Below are 27,509 nucleotides of genomic sequence, written 5' to 3' on the forward strand. Positions count from 1 at the left end.
CACACAAATATGAGCCTTTGGTCATTATTATGGTCAAATCCGGAAACGATCATTTTGAAAACAAAACGTTTATTCTTTCAGTGAAATACGGAACCGTTCCGTATTTTATCTAACGGGTGGCAAACCTAAATCTAAATATTGCTGTTACATTGCACAACCTTAAATGTTATGTCATACTTATGTAAAATTCTGGCAAATGAATTAGTCTTTGTTAGGAAGAAATGGTCTTCACACAGTTCGCAACAAGCCAGGCGGCCCAAACTGCTGCATATACCCTGACTCTGCTTGCACAGAACGCAAGAGAAGTGACACAATTTTCCTAGTTAATATTGCCTGATAAAATAAATTCATGTTAACTAAATATGCAGGTTTAAAAATATATACTTGTGTATTGATTTTAAGAAAGGCATTGATGTTTATGGTTCGGTACATTGGTGCGGCGGCGGTGCTTTTTTTGCGAATGCGCTTGTTAAATCATCACCCGTTTATCGAAGTAGGCTGTGATCCGATGATAAATTAACAGGCACCGCATCTATTATATGCAACGCAGGACAAGCCAGATAACTACACATGGTTGATGATATTACTAGTTTAACTAGTGATTATGTTAAGATTGATTGTTTTTTTTATAAGTTTAATGCTAGCTAGCAACTTACCTTGGCTCCTTGCTGCACTCGCGTAACAGGTGGTCAGCCTGCCACTCAGTCTCCACATGGATTGCAATGTAATCGGCGTCCAAAAATGCAGATTACCGATTGTTATAACTTGAAATCGGCCCTAATTAATCGGCCTTGTCGATTAATCGGTCGACCTCTAGTCCTCCCACTACGACTTGGGAAAGCGTGCAGTTTATTAGGCTACAGATGAAATAAATGACGATGTACTTCACAGGGTGGTGAAAGTGCACGGTGATGAGCTTGATGCTCCTTTTCAATAAATATTGAGTGTCTTATTCTGGTTACGTGATCACCGATGCTTGGCTGCCGTTTGACAAATAAAAATGATCTTGCTCTTATGTCCCTAATAATCTCATCTAGTAGTCTATACCCGCACTGTATCTGTGAGCTGTTGGCAAGAGCACACGTGCTAATACCAGAGTGGGCTCGCTATATAACACCCATTGTTTTGGTGCGAAAACCATCAGTAGAGTTAAATGCCATGGAAAGACATCTAACTTGTATTTTTTATTCAGTACATGGGAATTTAACCGCAAAAGGTATTTTTATGTGCAGTATGTCATTACACACAGCCTTTTATCCACAACAAGTCAATTTGATGGAAACACATCTCTGGTGGGAAATTGCCCATATTGTTTTTATGCAGATTTTAGAATGAAACGCTGTCACCATTTGGATGGAAAACTAGCTACTGTCTGCTTTTAGGAGAAGGTCAATCTCTCATTTGACACATTTGTGCAAGATGTGTGGATGATGAATTTGAAAGGTGGTGCCAAAGAAGACTAGTGACGAATGCGACATGTAGATGGCCCTCTCTGCTGTTATCAGTCATTATTTATATTATTTGAAGGAAAGTAATGAACTGCTTATCCGGTGGCTCTTCCTGTGGCGTCTGAATGACCTGTGTGTATGGGTCTCCTCCTGACAGGAAGATGATGGAGGTGTGTGGGGAGGCAGAGAACAGGCTGGCGTCAGAGCTGCTGCAGCACGAGGTCCAGATAGAGAAGGATGTCCTAGACCCACTCAACCAGCTAGCAGAGGTGAGAAGGAGAGATCTAGCTAGTGCCTTATTTCATCCAAACCGGTCTCAAGAGTATCCAATATATAAGTAAATTCTTACTCCAACACAGCATCAAAGAATCATTGAGTCAATATGTATTTGGAAAAGTACCATACCTTATTAATATGCATGTGATCTGTCCATATTCTCAGGTGGACATTCCCAACATCCTGAAACAGAGGAAGCAGCTAGCCAAGCTAGTGCTGGACTACGATTCTGCCAGAGCGAGGTGAGCCTACGTACAGTTGAAGTTTACATACACCTTAGCCAAATATATTTAAACTCAGTTTTTCACAATTCCTGACATTTAATCCTAGTAAAAATTCCCTGTCTTAGGTCAGTTAGGATCACCACTTTATTTTAAGAAGGTGAAATGTCAGAATAATAGTAGAGAATGATTTATTTCAGCTTTTATTTTTCATCACATTCCCAGTGGGTCAGAAGTTCACATACACTCAATTAGTATTTGGTAGCATTGCCTTTAAAATTGTTTAACTTGGGTCAAACGTTTCGGGTAGCCTTCCACAAGCTTCCCACAATAAGTTGGGAGAATTTTGGCCCATTGCTCCTGACAGAGCTGGTGTAACTGAGTCAGGTTTGTAAGCCTCCTTGCTCGCACACGCTTTTCATTTCTGCCCACACATTTTCTATAGAATTGAGGTCAGGGCTTTGTGATAGCCACTCCAATACCTTGACTTTGTTGTCCTTAAGCCGTTTTGCCACATCTTTGGAAGTATGCTTGGGGTCATTGTCCATTTGGAAGACCAATTTGCGACCAAGCTTTAACTTCCTGACTAATGTCTTGAGATGTTGCTTCAATATATCCACATCATTTTACTGCCTCGTGATGCCATTTATTTTGTGAAGTGCACCAGTCCCTCCTGAGGCAAAGCACCCCCACAACATGATGCTGCTGTGCCCGTGCTTCACGGTTGGGATGGTGTTCTTCGGCTTGCAAGCCTCCCCCTTTTTCCTCCAAACATAACGACGGTCATTATGGCCAAACAGTTCTATTTTTGTTTCATCAGACCAGAGGATATTTCTCCAAAAAGTACAATTTTTGTCCCCATGTGCAGTTGCAAACCGTAGTCTGGCTTTTTTATGGTGGGTTTGGAGCCGTGGCTTCTTCTTTGCTGAGAGGCCTTTCAGGTTATGTCGATATAGGACTTGTTTTACTGTGGATATAGATACTTTTGTACCCGTTTCCTCCAGCATCTTCACAAGGTCCTTTGCTGTTGTTCTGGGGTTGATTTGCACTTTTCGCACCAAAGTACATTCATCTCTAGGAGACAGAACGCATCTCCTGAGCGGTATGACGGCTGCGTGGTCCCATGGTGTTTATTCTTGCGTACTATTGTTTGTACAGATGAACGTGGTACCTTCAGGCGTTTGGAAATTTCTCCCAAGGATGAACCAGACTTGAGGTCTACAATTTTTTTTTTTGTGAGGTCTTGGCTGATTTCTTTTGATTTTCCCATGATGTCAAGCAAAGAGGCACTGAGTTTGAAGGTAGGCCTTGAAATACATCCACAGGTACACCTCCAATTATATGGAATACTAAAATTTGTCAATTAGCCTATCAGAAGCTTCTAAAGCCATGACATCATTTTCTGGAATTTTCCAAGCTGTTTAAAGGCACAGTCAACTTAGTGTATGTAAACTTCTGACCCACTGGAATTGTGATACAGTGAATTATAAGTGAAATCTGTCTGTAAACAATTGTTGGAAAAATTACTTGTGTCATGCACAAAGTAGATGTCCTAACCGCCTTGCCAAAACTATAGTTTAACAAGAAATTTGTGGAGTGGTTGAAAAAATAGTTTTAATGACTCCAACCTAAGTGTATGTAAACTTCCGACTTCAACTGTACATGTATCACCTTTATTCATGTTATATTGTGCTTATGACATGTTTTCTGACGTTTATAACAAATGTCTAACCGTGTGTGTGTGTGTGTGTGTGTGTGTGTGTGTGTGTGTGTGTGTGTGTGTGTGTGGTCTACCCCTTCCAGGTGGTTGCAGGCAACCAAGTCAATAATCTCAGGAACAAACACGCAAGCACTGACGGCCAAGGCAGACCTGCTCAAAGAAGAGGTGGACGAAGCTATGAACAAAATGGAACTCTGCAAGGTAAGTTTGTCGGACGTCCAGTCTGCTATATGAATTAGGATAAATCACAGACCTCAATCCCGAATGTTAACTGCTCGCAGAAGAGGAAGTTGAAATATGGAATGTTTGGTACTGTATTTCTGTCAAATCAAGTTTGGACACACCTACTCATTCAAGGGTTTTTATTTATTTTACAATTTTCTACATTGTAGAATAATAGTGAAGACATCACATCTATGAAATAACACATGGAATCATGTAGTAACCCAAAAAGTGTTAAACAAGTCAGAATATATTTCATATTAATGACAGCTTTGCACACTCAAAGGGTGGCTACTTTGAAGAATCTCAAATATAAAATATATTTTTTGTTTATCACTTTTTTGGTTACTACATGATTACATATGTTTTTTCATAGTTTTGATGTCTTCACTATTATTCTACAATGTAGAACATAGTAAAAATGAAGAAAAACCATGGAATGAGTAGGTGTGTCCAAACATTTGACTGGTACTGTACATGAGAGCAGAAGTGGACATTCCAACCTCAGTGACGTTGTGGCTGCTTGCTTTAGGAAGAATGCCCAGTCAGCCGTATGTGTGTGTGCGCGTGTTTGTGGGCGCATGTGGCCTCTCTGTGTATGTTGCTGACTCAGTGTATTGTTTTTGTATGGAGTGGTGTGTGTCAGGTCATCTGTCCAGGAAACTACATGGCTGTGTGTTTTCCTTCCTCTACTCTCCAAGTCTGTTTAGTCCTACGAACCCTACAGCTCTACCAGGCCCTGTTAACAGCAGACAGATTTGATTCACTGTGGGAGGCCCAATGGCCATACCCACCGCTAACACTAACAGAGCTGCCACCTGAAATACATTGATTCGATGTTGATATAATGGAGACCAGAGAGGTGGATAAAAAAAAATACAAATATATTTTACCTTTTATTTAAATAGGCAAGTCAGTGTAGAACAAATTCTTATATACAATGATGGCCAAACCCGAACGACGCTGGGCCAATTGTGCGCTGCCCTATGGGACTCACAATCACGGCCGGATGTGATGCAGCCTGGATTCGAACCAGGGACTGTAGTGACGCCTCTTGCATTGAGATGCAGTGCCTTAGACCCCTTCGCCACTCACCACTTAGGTCAATAATAAAACGGGCATAGGGAAATGACTGTTGATGTGATGTTTTATCATTAAATGGATGATGTGTTTTAAGTTTGAAATGTAAGTTCTGAGAGCTGGTTCTTCTGTCATCTGGTTATAATGATCTCTGGTCTGTGCTCCTCTCTCTCAGGACCAACTGGCTGCAGACATGTACAGTTTCTTCTCAAAGGAAGGGGACTATGCCCGCTACTATGTAATGGTGGGTGTGCATGTGTGGGAATGTTCACAGCTGTAGATTGACTGACTGGGTGAGCTGTTTATTTTTAAGTCCTCATTGTTGATGATTGACACTCTCTCTCTCTCTCTCCCCCCCCCCCCCCCCCCTCCACAATGTTCTGTTCTGTTGTGTTCCCAGCTCTTAGAGGCCCAAGCTGATTATCATAGAAAATCTCTGACTGTGCTGGAGAGTGTCCTGCCAACCATCCAAGCACAGCAAGGTACACTACACTCCTGCCCCCCCAAAACCCTCTGACAGTCAGGTGCAGTACAACAGTCTTCTTCTCCCCGTGCTGGTTGAACATGCCCAGAAGTTATCCTCGTCCAATCCTAGCCTTAACCATGATGGAAAGAAATGCAGTACTACGTCAAATGTGTCTAGGGACAACTTCATTGTACTCCCCCCTAAAACCTCTCTCAGCAGGATACAGTGCATTCGGGAAAGTATTCAGACCTGTGGCTAGAGGGGGGTGGGCTGGAGAGTATAGATTTTTTGGGAAGGATGTGAGGATTGGTCTGTACAGTGCATTTGGGAGGTATTCAGACCCCTTGACTTTTTCCACATTTTGTTACATTAGACTTATTCTAAAATGGATTTCATTGTTTTTTCCCCTCATCAATCTACACACAATACCCCATAATGACAAAGCAAAAAAATGTTATTTTTTGGTTTTTTTGCAGCTGTATTAAACATTTAAAACTGAAATATCACATTTAGACAAGTATTCAGACCTTTTACTCAGTACTTTGTTGAAGCACCTTAGGCAGCGATTACAGCCTCAAGTCTTCTTGAGTATGACACTACAAGCTTGGCACACCTGTATTTGGGAAGTTTCTCCCATTCCTCTCTGCAGATCCTCTCAAGCTCTTTCAGGTTGGATGGGGAGCATTGCTGCACAGCTATTTTCAGGTCTCTTCAGAGATGTTTGATCGAGTTCAAGTCCGGGCTCTGGCTGGTCCACTCAAAGACATTCAGAGACTTGTCCTGAAGCCATTCCTGTGTTGTCTTGGCTGTGTGCTTAGGGTCGTTGTCCTGTTGGAAGGTGAACCTTTGCCCCACTGAGGTCCTGAGAGCTCTGGAGCAGGTTTTCAACAAGGATCTCTCTGTTCTTTGCTCCATTCATCTTTCCCTCAATCCTGACTAGTCTCCCAGTCCGTCTAGCTGAAATACATCCCCACAGCATGATGCTGCCACCACCATGCTTCACCGTAGGGATGGTGCCACGTTTCCTCCAGACGTGACACTTGTCATTCAGGCCAAAGAGTTCAATCAATCTCATGGTCTGAGAGTCCTGACAGGTCTTTTACTGAGGAGTGGCTTCTGTCTGGTGACTCTACCATAAAGGCCTGATTGGTGGAGTGCTGCAAAGATGGTTGTCCTTCTGGAAGGTTGTCCCATCTCCACAGAGGAAGTCTGGAGCTCTCAGTGACCATTGGGTTCTTGGTCATGTCCCTGACAAAGGCCCTTCTCCCTCAATTGCTTAGTTTGGCCGCGGGGCCAGCTCTAGGAAGAGTTTTGGTGGTTCTAAACTTCTTCCATGTAAGAATGAAGGAGGCCACTGTGTTCTTGGGGACCTTCAATGCTGCAGAAATGTTTTGGTACCCTTCCCCAGATCGACACAATCCTGTCTCGGAGCTCTACGGTCAATTCCTTCCACCTCATGGCTTGGTTTTTGCTCTGACATGCACTGTCAACTGTGGGACCTTATATAGACAGGTGTGCCTTTTTCTAAATCATGTCCAATCAATTCATTTGACCACAGGTGGACTCTAAGTTGTAGAAACATCTCAAGGATGATCAATGGAAACGGGACGCACCTGAGCTCAATTTCGAGTCTCATAGCAAAGGGTCTGAATGCTTACGTAAAAAATATATTTCAGTTTAATTTTTAATATATTTGCAGATATTTCTTAACCTGTTTTCGCTTTGTCGTTATGGGGTATTGTGTGTAGATAGATTCGTTTTTTTCCCTCATCAATTTTAGAATAAGGCTGTAATGTAACTGTGGAAAAAGTAAAGGGGTCAGAATACTTTCCGAATGCACTGTACAGACTAGAGGTCGACCGATTTTAATTGGGGCCGATTTTCAAGTTTTCATAACAATCGCTAATCGGCATTTTTGGACAACGATCATGGCCGATTACATTGCACTCCACGAGGAGACTGCGTGGCAGGCTGACTACCTGTTATGCGAGTGCAGTAAGGAGCCAAGGTAAGGTGCTAGCTAGCGTTAAACTTATCTTATAAAAAACAATCAATCTTAACATAATCACTAGTTAACTACACATGGTTGATGATATTACTCGTTTATCTAGCTTGTTCTGCGTTGCATATAATAGATGCGGTGCCTGTTAATTTATCCTCGAATCACAGCCTACTTTGCCAAACGGGTGATTTAACAAGCGCATTCGCAAAAAAAGCACTGTCGTTGCACCAATGTGTACCTAACCATAAACATCAATGCCTTTCTTAAAATCAATACACAGAAGTATATTTTTTTAAACCTGCATATTTAGTTAAAAGAAATCCAGGTTAGCAGGCAATATTAAACTTGGGAAATTGTCAGGGTATATGCAACAGTTTGGGCCGCCTGGCTCGTTGCGAACTAATTTCCCAGAATTCTACGTAATTATGACATAACATTTGAAGGTTGTGCAATGTAACAGGAATATTTAGACTTGTGGATGCCACCCATTAGATAAAATACGGAACGGTTCCGTATTTCACTGAAAGAATAAATGTTTTGTTTTCTAAATGATAGTTTCCGGATTTGACCATATTAATGACCTAAGGCTCGTATTTCTGTGTGTTATTATATTATAATTAAGTCTATGATTTGATATTTGATAGAGCAGTCTGACTGAGCGGTGGTAGGCAGCAGGAGGCTCGTAAGCATTCACTCAAACAGCAGTTTCGTGCGTTTGCCAGCAGTTCTTCGCTGTGCTTCAAGCATTGAGCTGTTTGACTTCAAGCCTATCAACTCCTGAGATTAGGCTGGTGTAACCGATGTGAAATGGCTAGCTAGTTAGCGGGGTGCGCGCTAATAGCGTTTCAATCGGTGACGTCACTCGCTCTGAGACCTTGAAGTAGTTGTTACCCTTGCTCTGCAAGAGCCACAGCTTGCATGGGTAACGATGGTTCGAGGGTGGCTGTTGTCGATGTGTTCCTGGTTCGAGCCCAGGTAGGGGCGAGGAGAGGGACGGAAGCTATACTGTTACACTGGCAATACTAAAGTTCCTATAAGAACATACAATAGTCAAAGGTATATGAAATACAAATTGTATAGAGAGAAATAGTCCTATAATAACTACAACCTAAAACTTCTTACCTGGGAATATTGAAGACTCATGTTAAAAGGAACCACCAGCTTTCAAATGTTCTGAGCAAGGAACTTAAACGTTAGCTTTTTTACATGGCACATATTGCACTTTTACTTTCTTCTCCAACACTTTGTTTTTGCATTATTTAAACCAAATTGAACATGTTCCATTATTTATTTGAGGCTAAATTGATTTTATTCATGTATTATATTAAGTTAAAATAAGTGTTCATTCAGTATTGTTGTAATTGTCATTATTACAAATAAATAAAAATAAAATAAGCCGATTTAATCGGTAGTAGCTTTTTTTTGGTCCTCCAGTAATCGGTATCGGCGTTGAAAAATCATAATCGGTCGACCTCTAGTACAGAACAATCCTCACGTCCTTCCAAAAATATATTTCTCTCTCCACCCACCCCCCTCTAGCCACAGGCTCTTTGTTTTCTACTTCAGGCTTATAAAGGTTTAACTGAGCGTGATACAGGAACTCTGTCCACTATATTATGATGTTATTGTTAAATTAGGCTTAAGTCTTAAAGGAAACATCCACCCAAAACCATCAATTCTTATAATTTGCAGTGTTAAAAATAACACTACGTGAGAACATTTTGTTATAATAAGGTTGGTAGCAACGTGAAACGTTGAAGTCTTTTGCAGCTCGAGTCGACTACAAAACCCACAGTACAATGCTCTCTCTATGGGCTGGCTGGCTAGCTAGCAAACGTAGCTACACACAATAATATAAAAGTCAATATCAGCATATGAAGGAGCTAGTTGTCTGTAAAATCGCTTAAACAAACTGCACTATCAATTTAGGAGTCTACAATCTCACCATGTTCAACCACAGATCGTGTGCCTCGCGGAGTGGAGTGGTTCGCAACAGCAGCATGCAGTGCACCCTGAACTGAAGAAGCAGAAAAATAGGAGAAATGTGGTGGACCCTCTTGTTAAATTATACATTTCTCGAGGTAGGAATATCGCAAAAAATATGATCAATGGCTCATTCAAGAGGGAACAACATCCCGGGTTTTGACATTGGCCAGTATTGAAATCTGACATGTATGATAGACATTTTGGCGATCTAAAAGTAATCTAACATATTAAAGAATGACATGCCAAACCCGTTCAAAGGGTTGGTTAACTCTTCAGATTCCTCGGGTCTCCACGGAACTAGGTAAATCCGCTTTTAGTTTTCACGCCCCAAATGTTTGGAATCAGTTACAAAATGAATTACATTTAGATTCCCTGGTGCCACTAAGGCAGTTTATAACCTTGATGATAAATGAGTTCAACGAGGTGTGCAATTGTTTTGATTGATTTTGAATAACTTGTTTATGATGGCTGATGTTCAAATGTAATGTACTTTTTATTGTATCTTGTTATATGTATTTTACTTTATGGTCTCATGACACCATTGAAAATGAGGTCCTGGTCTCAATTGGTCTACCCTGATTTAAATAAAAGTGAATAATACATAAATAAAACAAATGCTACGCCATACCGGCTATATTTCTGCCTGCGTGAACGGCAAGAGCTCAGATACACAAGAAAACAAAATGGCCCCCAGAATCGATAGAACATTGTTTAGAGATGGCTAAAAACTATATAACATTCAAAATGGGTGAATCTTTCCTTTATTGTCTCCTTTATTTCCCCCTGCCAGCTAGTCTACAGCTGTTTGCTTCTTGTTTATTTCTTAGACCATTTCAATCACTTATAACTATATTAAAATGCCACATCAACCATCTCTCAGTCAAAGTAATTGCTTATTATTCTCAATGGTGGCTGAATGCAACTGGCAGGCACTGTCAAATATAGAAAATTCCTTATTGTTTCTGTAGGACTGAAAAGGATTACAGGAAGACATTTTATTTTGGCGTCTCCACTCTCTTTTTAGTATGGGCATCCTCCCTCTCTTCTCTCTCTCTCTGTGGTTGTAAAGCTGTGTCCTGTTGGCTTGTTTTTATCTAGTAAACCGAACACATTTGGTCTAAATCAGACAGCCTTGCTCTCAGCATGTAAGATATGATGACTCAAAGTCGAACACTATTTACAGCTCACGTCAGACCTACCTGGGCTTTCCTTTCCACAGAGTGGGAACACATACCATGGATGGAGACCGTGTGGTTATTCGTTACAGCTAGCTTTATTGGAGGAGGGAGTGACTGATGGTTGGCCAGAGGGGACATTGTTGACCTAGAAATCGACCATTCCCAGGCCTCCTAACCTCTCATCCACACTGCTCTTCCTGGGGTGACTACCTACCGCCCTCTCTCGCTGCAGACCCGTAACAACTTTAGTGTTGTTACTGCCATGCTTAGTGCTACCATTCTCTCTCTACCACTCTCTCGCTCTCCCTTCAGACTCGTGGACGGAGAAGCCAGCGTTTGGGACGGGGTTGGAGGAGCATCTGAAGAGGAGCAGCAGAGAGATCGCTCTGCCCTTAGAGGCCTGCGTCATGATGCTGCTGGAGACTGGCATGAAGGAGGAGGTAGGGAGATGGAGGGGGGGAGAAATGAGGGGATCATAGTAAGTTGAGGACTGAAATCTAATTATGGATGGGTGGAATAATAGGATGGAGGAAATGGATTGAGCATTTTTGGCGAAAGTGGACCCAAATACAAAACATAAAATGCACTTAAACTGGTCCTACATATAATTGAACCCATCAATTTGAAATGTTTACAAAAATGAACATGAGGAGAGACGGGACAAAAACATTCAAATCTGTTGCAATGTTCTAAGTTCTTTTCACTTATTAGAAATGTCAGCAATTATGCTGCAATTGCGATTTATTAGGATGCTATGTTTGTGTTTGCACAGTTTTAGAATACAACAAAGTATCTTGTTGGTCATAATAAATCAGCTGTGTTTACTCCTCCCAGTCTTTAGTTCTCAACACATTGTTTGTCTTCCTGTTCATTCTATGGGTGAACACAACACAGTCAGTGTGGTGAGAAGAGAAGGACTGTTTGTTTGGGAGAGAGAGTGTGGAGGTGTTTGTGTGTGTGTGTGTGTGTGTGTGCGCGCGCATGTGAGAGAGGTGAGTGATGTGTGTTTGCATTTGTGTGTGAATGAATACAGGGTTGGGTGTCTGTGTAGTGATTTAAAGGAGAATTTAGCTTTTTAACAACCAAATCTCTATTTTGCATTTAATGTTATGTTTTTGTGATTTCACGAATTTTTATTTTATTTACCCAACCAGCGATTCACTTCCTCGTTGTGCAGTATGGGGGCTCGGAAAAAATACATGATCAATAGGGTATAGTGTTTAGATGTAGACATGCAATTGTGTAATTCTGAAATGTATCTGCAACGTTATATTACATTGTTTTGGCGACTTGAACAATACCGCTCCCTCCGTTCTAGCAGCAGGCTACACAATGGAACAGCTGTATGGGGTTAACTGCTCCAGTCATACAAAATGGAATAAAACGTTGCAGATAAAGTTCGGAAGGACACAATTTCACGTGTACAACATCTAAAGACCTGCATCACTATACTGAAAGCGTTTCTGTTTCTAAAGGACGTATTTGGGTGTTTTTGGAGCACTTGTTAATGTTCTTTCAGAGCCCCCGTACTACACAACGAGGATGATTATTTTAATCAAGTGAAATCGCCAAAAAAGTGTCTGGACCCTTCTATGACATGCCATTTACATAAAACAGAGATTTGGTTGTAAAAAAGCAAATGTATCCTTTAAGCATTGTTTGTGGACTGTGTGTCTGTGTGAAATCAATCGTGTCTGTGTTGTTGTATCAGGGCCTGTTTAGGATCGCAGCAGGGGCCTCTAAACTGAAGAAGCTCAAGGCTGCTCTGGACTGTTCCACCTCACAGCTGGAGGAGTTCTACTCAGACCCCCACGCTGTCGCTGGTACGGTGCTAACCCCTACTCACGTTTTATACACGTTTCAGCAGGAGTTTTCAAGTAATAGAACTGAAATGACTGTCAGACCATTCCTCACATAACTGTCCTTTCATTGCAGGAGCCCTGAAGTCTTACCTGAGAGAACTGCCGGAACCTCTGATGAGCTTCCAGCTTTACGACGAGTGGATTCAGGCGTCTAAGTAAGCCACCACACACCGTCTTCAATAGCTGTAAAAGGAAGTGGAACCAAGTAGAGCAGTAATAAAAGAGAAGTATGAGAAATGAAATTAAAAAAGGAGTGAAATTAGAGCAACCATGAAACAGGTCCGTGATTGTCCCTCTGTCCCTCTGTCTCTCTGCCCAGCGTTTCAGAGCCAGACAAGCGTCTGCAGGCCCTATGGGTTGTATGTGATCAACTACCGAAGAACAACAAAGCCAACCTAAGGTGGGTAACCGATGGACTGGTTCACACAACTTTGCTTCACAACAAAGATGTGTGTATTATGAAGATATGCTACCCTGTTTCTTAGCATCTAATGTTTTGCCTTAACTGTGCCCGTCTCTGTGTCGTAGGTATCTGGTGAAGTTCCTATCCAAGCTGGCTCAGGACAGTGAGGTCAACAAGATGACTCCTAGCAACATCGCCATTGTACTGGGACCAAACATGCTGTGGGCCAAAACAGAGGGGTGAGAAAGGGGGAGTTACTTACTTTTCAAACTGAAAAACTAATGTTTGTTAGTGTTTGTTTATAACATGTCTGCTCTCCTCTGTATGCCTGCAGGACTCTAGCTGAGATGGCTGCTGCTACCTCTGTTCACGTGGTGACCATCATAGAACCCATCATACAGCACGCTGACTGGTTCTTCCCTGAGGGTATGTATACATGCCCTTTGACCAGGTCCTCAGGAGGGAGGTACTTAGTCTCCTGTGTACAGGATCATGAACAATGGAAACGGGAATGTCATCAGATTTGCTCTTTCAGTGGTATAAATCTGATTCCCAGGCTACTCAAAAAGATAGATCTGTTTGTTTTTAAATGGCGCCTAAAGGAATTCTACTTGCCTGTTCTCCGCCTTTGCACAGATGTGGAGTTTAATGTATCGGGGATGTTCGCCATGCCCACCCCTCCTTCCAACCACTCGATGGAGTACGACTGTTCCACCATCGAGAGGAAGAGGCCTGGTAGTATGGTGGGGCCAGAGAACGATAACCCTCGCAAGGACAGGTAACCACCAACAGTAGCTAGGGCTACACCGGCAGTCACCAGTCATGAAGGCAGTCAAATTCCACGTGACTGTTTAGTCTTGGTAATTAAGCTTCTCCAAGCTCTGATGCTGCTGGTCATTAGTAGCCAACCAAACTTGCTAACTGCCTGGTACTCAGCACTCTATTGTCTCTAATCACTCTGGCATCAATGCAAATGTCTTTGTAAATCTAATCAAACACTTCATGAGAGCCCATGAGCTCATGTTGCGCAACATTTCAATAGGCCATGTAATTGCTTGAGAAAACAGAGTGATGGTCTCTTAAAAGAGGAGGAACCCATCAGCTTTCTATAGGCTACTATATTTATTTCTCAACTTTCCTAATGTTAAACACATTGTTTCTCTTTACAACAGGAGTATAGCCTACATGGCTGGCACAAAAATTAAACACAGGGGAAAAGAGTCCTCCATTCGCTATTTAAGTGCATAGATGACATACATTTTTTTTCCTGCTGCCCCTATTTCAAGACAGGTGCATTATAATGGTCCATTCTAAATTAAAACAAATTTCACACATATTTATTATTTAGTATATGTAAAGACAAGATGAAATCAACAATAGGCTAATATTTTCACCCATCACACTATCACTTGTGAATGATATATTATCACTTGTTGAATGATGCCCAGCGCAGGCAAGAAACAATGTATACCTTTTTTTGTTGCGACTTTCATATCATCGTCGCACACCTCATGTAGGCCCATAGGCCTATATGTTTTAATAAGGTTTGAATCACAACTAAAGTGGCCAAATAACTTCTTTAAATTTAAGCACATTATCCGCTTTACAACAGGGTGTAGAGCCTAACTGGCATGCATAAGCAGCGCGTGAGTTTCAAGTTTGGGTAAGTACATTTTCACCATAAATGCACCTTTTTATAATAAAAGCATAACATGCATAATCGCATTTGCGGTCACGTTTGATAATGGTGTTTTCATGTTAATGGAACATTCACGCTTATAGCCGACTGCCGTGTGCGCATTGCTGCGCTTATAATGTGAATAAATAAACTATTAGGCTATCAACATTTTTAGCTAAATGTTGTGATCTGTTGCGTCAGCCACATTGCGTAAAAAAGTTTTTTTTGATGCTAGTGGTTGTATTAATTTGGGTCTATCGCAACCCACAACTGTCCCAGACTGTTTGGAATATTTATTTCTCGCACAGAATAGAATAGGTCGACTTTTGTACTATGGGGGATAGTAGATTGACTTAGGTTAGTGCTTTTGCTGTTCGTTAGGTCTACTCATCTTGTTGGCTGACAAAAAGTAAATGTGGACAGTTCTTCCAATATCTTCAATATGCGCGTCAAAATTGGATAAGGACGCGCGCAGTTGCGTCCCTGATGTCTGTCTTCACTTGTAGCCTGTGAGAAAGACCCGATCACGTGACAGAGAGTCATGTGAGTGAGAGGTGATTCGGAGTAAGCAGCACGCAGAGAAAAGTGAATCATAATGATTATATTCAGCCCAAGGGCACAACGGCCACTGGCCGCAAAAGGCATGGACATTTTTAGGGGGCATTACGGCCACACAAAGGGGATGCCGCCGGGAAATTCGAGGCATTATCAAGTGCTTGTCAAATTGGGAATGAGAGACTGATGAAGTGTGTAGAACCTGCGCAAAAAACACAGCAAAGCTCATGCCTTTCATGCAACTTTTCAAGTCATTAGTCGCATCATGCAGCCTTGGAATGTATAAACATCATGCAGCCTTAGAATGTATAAACATCATGCAGCCTTAGAATGTATAAACATCATGCAGCCTTAGAATGTATAAACATATAGCCCAACGTTACATGAATAACTCTAAATTAAGCATATTGGAGTACCTGTTTCTTTGTTAATTGCTCAACGCACTCCCTCAGATCGTTTGGAGAATCTATAATTTATATTTTATTCCATTGTATTCTTCATACTATAAAATAATGCCACGGAATTCTAAGCAAATATTGTCTGCTAAATGAACTAGTGTAGCCCACAGCCATATGGCATAGCCAGATCAGTACCTAACATAAGGACAACTCAGTATGCTATTCTCTTGTACTGAAATACACTACATTTTGTTCATATCATGTTTCTTTAGACCTGTCTAAAATAAATAATGGATTTATTGTGAAGTTTAGGCTATATTACATGGATTTATTAGATGTTTTAAAATGTAGATGTTCTTAAGGTCTGCATCAGTGGCTTGTAGGCTGTGTGGGGAAGCCAGGAGATGCTAAATGTGTTAATTAACGGTCAATTACCATCAGACAGCAGCACCCCATCACCACTAGCTCCATTCCTCTACTTTGAACTGCCATGGGGTGAAAGGTCAGAGGCGGATTCTATACCTGCCAGTGCTCTGAGCTGAGGATATGCTATTTAAATCTAAAGGATTTTCACTTGTGTAACTCAACCAATAATATATTAATTTACACTTTGAATGTTTGGTTTGATTGGGAGCTCTGATGATTATCACTACTTACATGCGGGTCTTTTTTTTATTGTATTTTTGGATATCTTAAGTGCTATAGGCTTCTAGTTGCTTCTAGTTTTATCTTTGTGAATTTAGACTACAAATCTACATAACATCCCTTTTGACTATTTGGTGTGGAGTATCTCTCGCTCTCTTTCTCTCCACTCTCTCACGCTCTCTCTCTACTCTGGGACTTGGGGATTCTGTCCTGTCGCCCGGGTTTCTTTCTCAACGTGGCTCTGCCGTCTGTCTGTCCTCTCTCCTCTCTGTAGTTTTGCTAACAAACTGTCGGACCATAACACCATCCCCCGTAGAGGCAGCAACACCTTAGGTAGAAAGCAGCATGCTTCACCCGCCTTCCAGCCCCCCTTACCCCCGGTGGAGGCCCCAGGGCCTGGGCAGGTTACAGGGTGCGTGGCTGAGCTCCAGGCCCCACCAGGGGGCATGGCGTTGGAGGGCTGCCAGCCTAGCCTGGCACTGGGTATGGCTGCCCTGGTGGCAGCGCAGCAGCTTCTCGCTACTACCACTGAGGAACTCAGGTAAGGGTGTGTAGTGCACTGGGGAGCACAGACACGCATGCCACTCCACTGCATGGGAAGGAAATACCCTTTTGCCTGCAACCTTTTGATGATAATTTGCTGATAAGTGTGTGTGCACTTTTTATGGTGATGTCGCTGCTCTTCTACAAATGGATGCGTTTCATGGTAATTTGAATGTAATTTTTGAATGGAAAATGATTACAGAGCATAGAAAATGTTGAAGTGACCGCATGGGTTTCTCACGCATTATTTTCCTAGAGTTTTTCTCTCGCTGTCTAACTGCATTTTCCTCAAACAATTAACAAGTAATCATTATAATAACACTGTGGGTACATCTCAGTTCAGACCACTGGCTCTACAACAATGGTTGGTGTGAGCCAGCCATCCTCAGAGGGCCCTCCTCACGCCTCTGCTCTCAGGCTAGAACACATGAATCAGCAGAAATGTTGTTTGACCATTAGTTCTGTCCTCTCATTGAGCTTATGTAGCTTTTAAAGGATGTTTTTGAATCCGTTTATGAAAGGTTTCCATTCAATCTCAGTTTGACTGTTCTATTGAGCCATTGGACAGAATATAGAAGGTAAACCGAAGACACCGCCCAGTGCAGTTAAGGACAAAAAGCTCACAGAACAGGCCTTCAATTTGATGGACATTTTCATAGCACTACGCTAAAATCTGAGTGTTGTACTTAAAATTAGGACCTCTGTCTGTCTGTTAAGCAACCCAAAGCGTGAACCCACTTCCACCCCGACCCTCCACCAGAGGAACGGTTCAGGTGGGGGCCACCCTGGCACGGCCAGCTCAGCCGGAGGAGTGGGAGGCCCTGGGGCTGGATCCATGGGGCCCAGTCCACACATGATGCGCAGAGGTGAGACACTCCTTAAAGCAATTCAGCTTAGCTTTATTAGGTTGTTTGACATTTATTTGGAGCTATATGCATAATGGTTTCATGAGGGCATTTTTATCAAGAACCTATTCTTTTCTTTTTCATTAGTAAGCCTCTTATTACAAGGTAATTTCCACTAGCAGTTATATTGTTACATTTGACATAGATTTACAAGCATGCTACACTGGATGTGTAACTTTTGCAGAGTGTAAGACACTCCTATTCATGTGTAAGAAACACAGATCTTTAAGAGGCCTGCGCTGCTTAGCGTAAAATGGCGCTCTGGTTCTATTTTTAGGAATTTAACGCGCGCCTCATGCCAGAGAACACTACAGAAAGTGGCTTGGGCTTTGCTCAGCCTGGCTATAGTTAACCAGTCCAGTGTAGCAGCTGAAAACCCACTGTTTTTGTGACGCCCTAGTGTAGCTCCCCTGTTAGACGGAGACCTACAATTTCAAGTAGCCTAAAATAAAGTATATGTAGACATAAGATCCTTTCTGAAGTCCACCTCTCTCCACTATCCAGGTACAAAGAAGCCGGCCCCTGCCCCTCCCAAGCCTCTCAACCCCCCTTCAGGCCAGCCCAGTAACCCTACCAACCACCACCCCTTCTCAGGCCAGGGCCAGTCCCTCACCCCCTCTCCCAGACCCCTCTCCTCCTCAAGCCACTCCCCTACCTCCCCCATCTCCCAGCCCTCTACCACCCCCCGCCGCCAATCTAGCAACCAGCCCCCCATCCAGGCCCCCAACCACCCGCCCCCACAGCCCCCCACACCTTCACAGGTCAGTCCCCCGCCCCAACCTAGGGCCCTCAGCCAGCCCGCAGGAGACTACCCGGGGGTGGACCAGTCTCCTCCAGACACCCCCACCCCGCCTGACACCCCTCCACCCTCCATCACCCTCCAGGACATACCCGGTGCCCATCCTGGCTCCCCCTCTCCCTTCCAGTCAGGCTCCCTCCCCCGGCCGCGCCCCGTCCCCAAACCCAGAAACAGGCCCAACATCCCTCCGCCCCCTCAGCCCCCAACACAGGGAAACGATACCAACGGGATCTGCAGCACAGCCTACAAAATCATGGGTGAGTCCAGTCAAGTGACGTGTTATTGTCCCATGAAGGGAGATTCATTTGGCAACACGCCACATAAATACATTCACAATAGTCTATGAACAGACATATCACAACAATCCCTTCTTTCAGTTTATAGTATTGGTTCAGTATTCAGTACCTCCTTTTCCTCTAGTGTTGACAGTATATTGACAATGTTTTATCTAAAAGTCCTGTGTCCACAGGTTCAGGAGCCTTTATGAAAGGTTTATCAGGTGATACTTGCATTTTGCAGCTCCTGCACTCCATCTGTTTTGGCATTACTCCATTACCACATCATACTGTAGAAACATGCCACTTGTGCCTGCTGTTACAATTGTTCCCATTGATTGTGAATCATCATGACGTTCAACCTTCATTATTAAATCATTTAAATATCAGTAACATTTTGATGTGGAATTTGCAAAGGACATCTCTAATGGTTGGTCTGTAAATTATGAAAGCATACCAGAAACTAAAGAAATATTTGATTCGTGGAATTAGCAGAATATAAACTTTTTGAATTTGCTTGATTGTGTCAGGATGTCTTTTGCAAACCCTTAAATTGCATTTGTTCGCCCTCTGGAAATGTTTTTTTTGTTAAGACATTGTTGTCATCTTGAGTGGAAGACTTGTCCCCATAATGGTCTGCTCCTTGTCTTGGCCTATACTATTGTACATCAGAATAGTAAGCATGATCATAGACTTTCATACATATTCACTTTAGGCTAAACACACTGCATGCCTAACGCCTAACTTAGGTGTGTTTTAGTGTTCTGCTATGCATGGATTAGGATTGTACTTAAGGTGCAAGCCATGGATGCATTTTGAAGCTCTCTTTAACTCCGTGCTGATGATGGCAGTGATGTGGTTTTCAATAGAGAGGGCTGTGTTATTTGCCTTTATGATGGAATGTGGATAGCATTAGCATGACTCTGTTTAAGAATAAATCTGATGTCTCAGCATCTCTGATATGCTACGTAGTGTGGCTGGCACTTAACGCTACTTGATGGTGCACTGCTATTTTCCTGTTTTTATCTTTAAGCCAATGGAAAATGGCAATAGATTGCATCGGTTGAAACCACTATTTGGATGTCAGATCCTTCAGATGATGGTACTGCAGGTAGTAGCATGGGGGAAGTGATTGTCTGTACTGGAGGTTAATTTTGCATTATGCTTGTCTTTTTAAGCATGTCAACCATCCTTGCCAAAACAAGCTAACATTGAACACAAGTCACCATTTGATTCTAAAATCCACTTTTGTTTTCTCCTTTAGGCATTTCTATTAATTGAATTCTTAGTATTTTTACTTAGTTAATCCACAATATTTAGCTAAAGAATAAGTTAGTAATTTTATAGTCTCTCAACAAACTACTACAGCTTAGCAGACTTTTAACATGAACTCCTCAGTCAGCTGCAGCACTAACATTTCACTGTCTCTGTCCTGTCCAGACCCAGCCCTGTCTCTCAAAGGGTTGACCCGAGCCTTCGTCCCTGAGTTTGCTGTGGACCAGCAGCCAGTGACTGCCCAGCCCAAAGACTCAGACCTGGACACAGAGAGTACCGTTCTATAAAGAGGACTGGCCTTGTCTCTCTGTCCCCTCTCCATCTCCTCTCCAGGCGTGGTTAGAAGTTGACCCTAACCACAGGTCCGGGGTCAGAAATTAGTGTCATCCCCTAATGGTTAACTGTAGGTCTAAGGGTAGGGTGATCCGGTCCTAGACTTGTGGTTAGTGGCAACTTCTACCTCAAGCTCCCCTCAGATCACCACACATCTGCTGCTCTCTCCCAACTCCCGGTGTCCTCCACACACTAACTTTCCCATCACCACCCCCTTGGTCCGCTCTACCGCAGGCCTGTTACAGCTACAACGCCATACAATCAACTCAACCACCCCAGTGGAACTACAGAACAGGCCTCCCCCTGGCCCCTCCCCACCAGGAAATCGTAACTGTAGCACTGATGAAGCCTCTAAAGCTTTGTAGATTTTTTGGGGGGGATGATGAGGTTTGGAATGAAAACTGTATGCATTTGCATGGGATGTTGCACCTTAATGAGTTTTAAGGGCCCGGGGTTGGATTTCTAAGCAAACATACGGAATTGTTTTAAGATGCTTAAGGGACTGCTAGTAGAGTGGGTTGTTAACAGTGGACCGACAGACTTCTTTGATATTGGTGTGTTGTTCTTGATGATGGCCTTAGTTCAAGAAATGAAAAATACTATTTGTAAATGTAAAGCACAGTTAAACGTGGGTAAAAGTAGAAACCCCCAAAAAATAACTGTTGCTGAAATGTAGCTGGTCACTGCAGGTTTCCAGTCACTCTCACAATTATACCTTCTTATCCCTGTTTTTGTATGAAACCCATCCTTCGCTCTCTGTATTTATTTCCTAAAACACATTCCCTGTAGCTTGAGTTAATAATCATGCCGTTTTCTGAAGCATGCCTTACTGGTTCCATAACCCGTTGTAGCAGGGGTAGGTCTATATACTTTCAGTGTACATGCTTGACCCTCTTGGCTTGTAGGTGCCTTCCTAATCTTCTGTGTTTATGTCAATGTTGCTGGGGGCATTAAAGTGACAGTTCCTGTGTAAGTGAATATAGGAAAGGACTGTTTTAAGCGCTTCTACTGTAGCTACCTTGTCATCTGACTAGTGAATCACTTCAACAGTTGATATTGCACTTGAACCAAGTCTAAACCCCACAAGCGCTTGCTTTCCAGGGAACAGGTTTCTATATGGAAGATCATTCTGCTCTACCTTTTCCACTGAGCTGGGTTTTACACACATACCAATGTAACAACCTAGTAGTGAGGTGGTGTTGGATACACTAGACCAGAAAAGCTTCATTATCTTTTATTTTTATACGCGTTGCTTTTTCCTTGAGTATAATGCAGGGTTGTGCTCCTAAAGAACAGCCCCTGAATGGTATCAACTAAAGGGCACATTTCTGGATGCTTTAGTTGCACTGAAAACATGTTCAGTATTTGTACAGCTTTTCAGAGACCATCATCATCCTTGCAGTCTTGCTGAGATTCCCCTCTATCTCATCTTTTACTTGCTGCCTTATCCTTCTGCAGAAAGAGTACCTTGTTTCGAGGCTCTGAAAGATGAACAAATGCCATTAAACTACAAATGTTAAAGCTGCGTTTTGAGCTCAGCTAGTTTTGTATGCAAACTGAGCTGAAACAAGAAATAAATCAAATGTAAAATGACTGCTTGGTTATACTCCCTTTCTGAATAAAGTATATGAAGAAAAATGTGAAATGGTTATGAGTCATGGCTTGATCACTCACATGCTCATTGCTCATACATGAACACAAAATGAGTAAGAAAATTATTAATTTGGTCTTATTGATGGGAGGACGATTGTCTAGTAATCATTTCTTCAATCTCCTTCTACCAGTAAAGTCTGCGGGGTGTCGGCCACACAATTTCTAAAATAAAAAACGAATAGTAGTTTAAAACACTCCTGATTCTGATTCAAGACTAAGGTGTAGATTACTGTATCCTCCTCTAACAGTAAAGCTGGCTCTGAGCATCCTGGCCTGAACTGCTACCCTGTAACACACGCATACACTGAACAACTACCCTATAGAACAACACACACTGAACAGCTAACCCACAGAACCCTCAAATCTAGACCTCGAAGCCAGTTCTGCTGCATTTTTTCATTGCTCCCCTCTAATCAGGGACTTATTTAAGACCTGGGACACCAGGTGTGTTAAATGAATTCTCTACCTCGACTGAGGTAGAGTATCTCATGATAAGCTGTAGACCACACTATCTACCTAGAGAGTTTATCTGTATTTTTCTCGTTGTTTACATACCACCACAGTCAGAGGGTGGAAACGAAGACAGCATTGAATGAGCTGTATTCTGCCACAATAAAACGCTCACCCAGAGGCAACGCTCCGAGTAGCCGTAGACTTTAATGCAGGGAAACTTAAATCAGTTTTGCCAAATTTCTATCAGCATGTTAAATGTGCAACTAGAGGGAAAAAAACTCTGGACCACCTATACTCCACACACACAGATGCATACAAAGCTCTCCCTCGCCCTCCATTTGGCAAATCTGACCATAATTCTATCCTCCTGATTCCTGCTTTCAAGCAAAAATTGAAGCAGGAAGCACCAGTGACTAGATCAATAAAAAAGTGGTCAGATGAAGTAGATGCTAAGCTACAGGACTGTTTTGCTTGCACAGACTGGAATATGTTCCGGGATTCCTGCGATGGCATTGTGGTGGCAGGTAGCCTAGTGGTGAGAGCATTGGGCCAGTAACCAAAAATTTGCTAGATCGAACAACTGAGCTGACAAGGTAAAAATCTGTCATTCTGCCCCTGAACAAGGCAGTTAACCCACTGTTCCTAGGTCGTCATTGTATATAAGAATTTGTTCTTAACTGACTTGCCTAGTTAAATTAAGGTTAAATAAAAAAAGGAGTACACCACATCAGTCATTGGCTTCATCAATAATTGCATCAATGACGTCGTCCCCACAGTGAGCGTACGTACATACCCCAACCAGAAGCCATGGATTACAGGCAACAGTCGCACTGAGCTAAAGGCTAGAGCTGCCGCTTTCAAGGAGCGGGACTTTAACCCGGAAGCTTATAAGAAATCCCAATATGCCCTCCGACGAACCATCAAACAGGCAAAGCGTCAATACAGGACTAAGATTGAATTATACTACACCGGAACTGACGCTCATCGGATGTGGCAGGGCTTGCAAACCATTACAGACTACAAAGGGAACCACAGCCGAGAGCTGCCCAGTGACACAAGCCTACCAGACGATCTAAACTACTTCTATGTTCGCTTCGAGGCAAATAACACTTAAACATGCATGAGAGCACCAGCTGTTCCGTAAGACTGTGTGATCACGCTCTCCACAGCGGTGTAAGACCTTTAAATAGGTCCACATTCACAAGGCCGCAGGGCCAGACGGATTACCAGGACTTGTACTGCGAGCATGCGGTGACCAACTGGCAAGTGTCTTCATTGACATTTTCAACCTCCCCCTGTCCGAGTCTGTAATACCAACATGTTTTAAGCAGACCACCATAGTGCCTGTTCCCAAGAACACTAAGGTAACCTGCCTAAATGACTACCGACCTGTATCACTCACATCTGTAGCCATGAAGTGCTTTGAAAGGCTGGTCATGGCTCACATCAACACGATTATCCCAGAAACCTTAGACCCACTCCAATTTGCATACCGCCCCAACAGATCCACAGATGATGCAATCTCTATTGCACTCCACACTGCCCTTTCCCACCTGGACAAAAGGAACACCTATGTGAGAATGCTGTTCATTGACTACAGCTCAGTGTTCAACAGCAATAGTGCCCTCAAAGCTCATAAATAAGCTAAGGACCCTGGGACTAAACACCTCCCTCTGCAACTGGATCCTGGACTTCCTGACGGATCGACCACCAGGTGGTAAGGGTAGGTAACAACACATCCGCCATGCTTATCCTCAACACAGGGGCCCCTCAGGGGTGAAGGGTCAGTCCCCTCCTACACTCCCTGTTCACTCATGACTGCAGGGCCAGGCATGACTCCAACACCATTATTCAATTTGCCGATGACACAACAGTGGTAGGCCTGATCACTGACAACGATGAGACAGCCTATAGAGAGGAGGTCGGAGACCTGGCCGTGTGGTGCCAGGACAACAACCTCTCCCTCAACGTGATCAAGACAAAGGAGATGATTGTGGACTACAGGAAAAAGAGGACCAAGCATGCCCCCATTCTCATCAACGGGGCTGCAGTGGAGCAGGTTGAGAGCTTCAAGTTCCTTGGTGTCCACATCACCAACAAACTAACATAGTCTAAGCACACCAAGGCAGTTGTGAAGATGGCACAATGAAACCTATTCCCCCTCAGGAGGCTGAAAAGATTTGGCATGGGTCCTCAGATCCTCAAAATGTTCTACAGCTGCACCATCGAGAGCATCCTGACTGGTTGCATCACTTCCTGGTATGGCAACTGCTCGGCCTCCGACCGCAAGGCACTACAGAGGGTAGTGCGAACGGCCCAGTACATCACTGGGGCCAAGCTTCCTGCCATCCAGAACCTCTTTACCAGGTGGTGTTGAAGGAAGGCCCTAAAAATTGTCAAAGACTCCAGCCACCCTAGTCATAGACTATTTTCTCAACTACTGCACAGTAAGGGGTACCGGAGCGCCAAGTCTAGATCCAAGAGGCTTCTAAACAGCTTCTACCCCCAAGTCATAAGACTCCTGAACATCTAATCAAATGGCTACCCAGACTACTTTCATTGCCCCCCCCCCCCCCCCTTAATAACTCTACCTACATGTACATACTACCTCAACTAACCGGTGCCCCCGCACATTGAATCTGTACCGGTACCCCCCTGTATATAGTCTCACTATTGTTATTTTACTGCTGCTCTTTAATTACTTGTTACTTTTATCTCTTATTCTTGTCCATATTTTTTTAAACTGCATTGTTGGTTAGGGGCTCGTAAGTAAGCATTTCACCTTAAGGTCTACACCTGTTGTATTCGGCGCATGTGACTAATAACATTTGATTTGATTCGATGATGGCAAAGGATTTACTGCCATTGTCCTGTTACTATGGCAACTGCATCACCACAAAACAAATTCCACTTTATTTGGTCCATGATTGTCATTAGCGCCAAAGAAGCTCGAGGGTATCAGGCAGATTTATTTGTCAAGCATTCATGTTTTTTTTTACGGATCCATAACAAATACAACTGATCCAGAAGCAACCATATGGCCAACATAAAAAGTCAACATTTTTTTAACTATACAAAGTACTCCAATAATATCAATGAAAACATATAAAAGACACTTTTACAAAATGAACATTTCAATAAATGAACAATAAACTTCAATCGACCAAATGTTATAATAGGCCTACATTTCAGACCCAATTTGTCAGAATAGAATAAAAGTAAACAAATCCAGATATAACACAAAACACCTATACAAACATGCAAATGCTTCGGACAGTTGCAGTACAGTGTCAACACTGTACTGCACTAGTGGCAATATTTAAATGTGCTGCAGTGTCTTTTTGAACATGATGACAAATTGCAAGCCTGGTACGATAGGTCTGTAAATAAATACATCTGTATTTTCATGATGGCAGCTCTGACTGAAATTCAAATGTAAAAAGGAATTATGGAGGGAAAGTAGAAACACGTAGAGTATTAAAGAAATACCATCAAAACAGCTATAAATTAACATCAGAAAAAAGTGAACATTTGTTCTAAAACAAGATACAAAATAAAGTTATGGCAGTGAGATGGACGGTTCATCAATAACAACCACAGTGACAGTAAGAGCTGCCTAGACCACTCAATGCTAAAATGGATTGATGTCTTTCCGTAAGCAGCTATCCATATATTAGCCCCAGTGGGTTAACCCTCTTATTTCATGTGGTTCATCATACTGTAAAACACTTCAAACCCGCAGGAGTCTGGAATTCTTTTTTGTTTCCGCTGCCAAGTGCAACTTTTGAAACGCCAAACGTTAGGATGACTGCGGGTACGTTGGCACCAGAAAGCTTCTAGAATAATTCACAGTACTATTGTCATGCCAATGTAATGATTCTTGGTAGGTTAATACTGCGTTCTATCATCACATAATCTAAGAGGCAGTGAGTGTGTGTGAATGGAATACGAGTTTCTGTTGTTGTGCACTTTTCAGATCAAGTCCATCTGTAAAAATAGTGCTCAGCTCTAGGTAACATTCCTATACGGTTGACTATCAGCCATCTAAAATGTCATTTCCAAATACATCTATGCTTTACAATTTCAATATAATTTCAATTTCATATAATCCAATATCAAATATATACTCTTATCTAAACATATTCATCTTCATTACTAATTTCTTGTACCACTTGACCTTACCAGGGACAACTGTGGGCCCTAGGGCTCAGAGTTCTTTCTGGTCAGATCACATGGTCAGGAAGAACTCCTGGCCATAGGTCATTCCGCAGTGTTGAAGATCATGTTGTTTGTGTCCAAGTAGCTGTGACTGTATCTTTGTGTTGTCTTGGCACTTTGGTTGAGGAGAGCAGAGGGGTTATCCAGTCTCTCGTCTTTACCAGGCCAGGGGAGAGGCCACTCTGGGGATGCAGGGGTTCTCTGTAGCCTGGGTCTCATTCAGTGCTCTCTGGAAAACATGAACCAATCAAAATCATGCATGAGTCACAGACACACTTGAATGCTGTCAAATTGTACGGTCAGAGACCTATCAAGGGCATCACTATGGCTACCGGCTCACCTCAAACTTGGAAGTAAACTCAGTGAAAATGGCGAAGAAGGCCTCAGTGGAGGTGGCTTTGCTGTCCTCTCCGAAGTAAGAGGCCACCTTAGTGAACTCGTCCATGGCTCTCAGCTGCAGAGAGTCCAGAGACTGAACCGCAGGGTGACTGTTCTCCAGGAAGCCCTTTATCTCCAGGGTCAAGGGTAAAACCGTCAAACTGTCAGACCATTTGAAGCACAGTGAAACATTCTGACTAGTAACATCCTGACGACTGTTATGTATGGCTTAATTATATACAATTACAGTGTAATTACTTACTACAAATTACTACAGTGTGTTACTGTGTAGCACACACTAACTATACTGTCTACTATGATTATGTGTGTGTGTGGGAAACGTTCTGTTGTGAAGGGATTTGTTGTTGTTGATAAAAGGATACACTCATGACGGCAGCGAAGTGGTCCTCAGCCGTGGCAGGGATCCTCTGACACGCTGTCCTGATGTCCTGGATGGTGGAGTGGAGGTCACCCAGCTCAGCTGTCAGGATTCGCTGATTCACTGCAGAGACATTTCAATACAAAACCATACAGTAT

General features: G+C 42.7%; 2 protein-coding genes across 12 annotated transcripts in view; one reads left to right on the forward strand and one right to left on the reverse strand.

Moving 5' to 3' along the window:
* The window catches only part of arhgap17a (Rho GTPase activating protein 17a), a 51,084-nt gene extending 29,169 nt beyond the window's left edge, over nucleotides 1-21,915 (forward strand). For 3 of the 6 annotated variants that reach the window (XM_029764912.1, XM_029764914.1, XM_029764916.1), the window contains 17 exons: nucleotides 1,606-1,717; nucleotides 1,890-1,966; nucleotides 3,749-3,866; nucleotides 5,143-5,211; nucleotides 5,368-5,449; nucleotides 10,912-11,039; nucleotides 12,311-12,422; nucleotides 12,535-12,616; nucleotides 12,781-12,861; nucleotides 12,990-13,103; nucleotides 13,199-13,290; nucleotides 13,501-13,642; nucleotides 16,415-16,681; nucleotides 17,401-17,549; nucleotides 18,093-18,644; nucleotides 18,857-18,886; nucleotides 20,103-21,915. In XM_029764912.1, coding sequence (XP_029620772.1) covers nucleotides 1,606-1,717; nucleotides 1,890-1,966; nucleotides 3,749-3,866; nucleotides 5,143-5,211; nucleotides 5,368-5,449; nucleotides 10,912-11,039; nucleotides 12,311-12,422; nucleotides 12,535-12,616; nucleotides 12,781-12,861; nucleotides 12,990-13,103; nucleotides 13,199-13,290; nucleotides 13,501-13,642; nucleotides 16,415-16,681; nucleotides 17,401-17,549; nucleotides 18,093-18,644; nucleotides 18,857-18,886; nucleotides 20,103-20,224 — 2,329 coding nt within the window. In that variant the 3' untranslated portion in view covers nucleotides 20,225-21,915. Of the gene's footprint in view, nucleotides 1-1,605; nucleotides 1,718-1,889; nucleotides 1,967-3,748; nucleotides 3,867-5,142; nucleotides 5,212-5,367; nucleotides 5,450-10,911; nucleotides 11,040-12,310; nucleotides 12,423-12,534; nucleotides 12,617-12,780; nucleotides 12,862-12,989; nucleotides 13,104-13,198; nucleotides 13,291-13,500; nucleotides 13,643-16,414; nucleotides 16,682-17,400; nucleotides 17,550-18,092; nucleotides 18,645-18,842; nucleotides 18,887-20,102 lie in introns of all 6 variants that reach the window. The other 3 variants (XM_029764915.1, XM_029764913.1, XM_029764917.1) reach the window with 3 other exon arrangements.
* A 3,412-nt stretch (nucleotides 21,916-25,327) lies between these two features.
* The window catches only part of grid2ipb (glutamate receptor, ionotropic, delta 2 (Grid2) interacting protein, b), a 28,151-nt gene continuing 25,969 nt past the window's right edge, over nucleotides 25,328-27,509 (reverse strand). For all 6 annotated transcript variants that reach the window (XM_029764922.1, XM_029764920.1, XM_029764923.1 and 3 more), the window contains 3 exons: nucleotides 27,356-27,474; nucleotides 26,935-27,099; nucleotides 25,328-26,823 (listed from right to left, as the gene is read on the reverse strand). In XM_029764922.1, coding sequence (XP_029620782.1) covers nucleotides 26,752-26,823; nucleotides 26,935-27,099; nucleotides 27,356-27,474 — 356 coding nt within the window. In that variant the 3' untranslated portion in view covers nucleotides 25,328-26,751. The remainder of the gene's footprint in view (nucleotides 26,824-26,934; nucleotides 27,100-27,355; nucleotides 27,475-27,509) is intronic.

Source organism: Salmo trutta, chromosome 10, assembly GCF_901001165.1.
Source record: "Salmo trutta chromosome 10, fSalTru1.1, whole genome shotgun sequence".
In the NCBI taxonomy this organism is placed as follows: Eukaryota; Metazoa; Chordata; class Actinopteri; order Salmoniformes; family Salmonidae; genus Salmo; species Salmo trutta.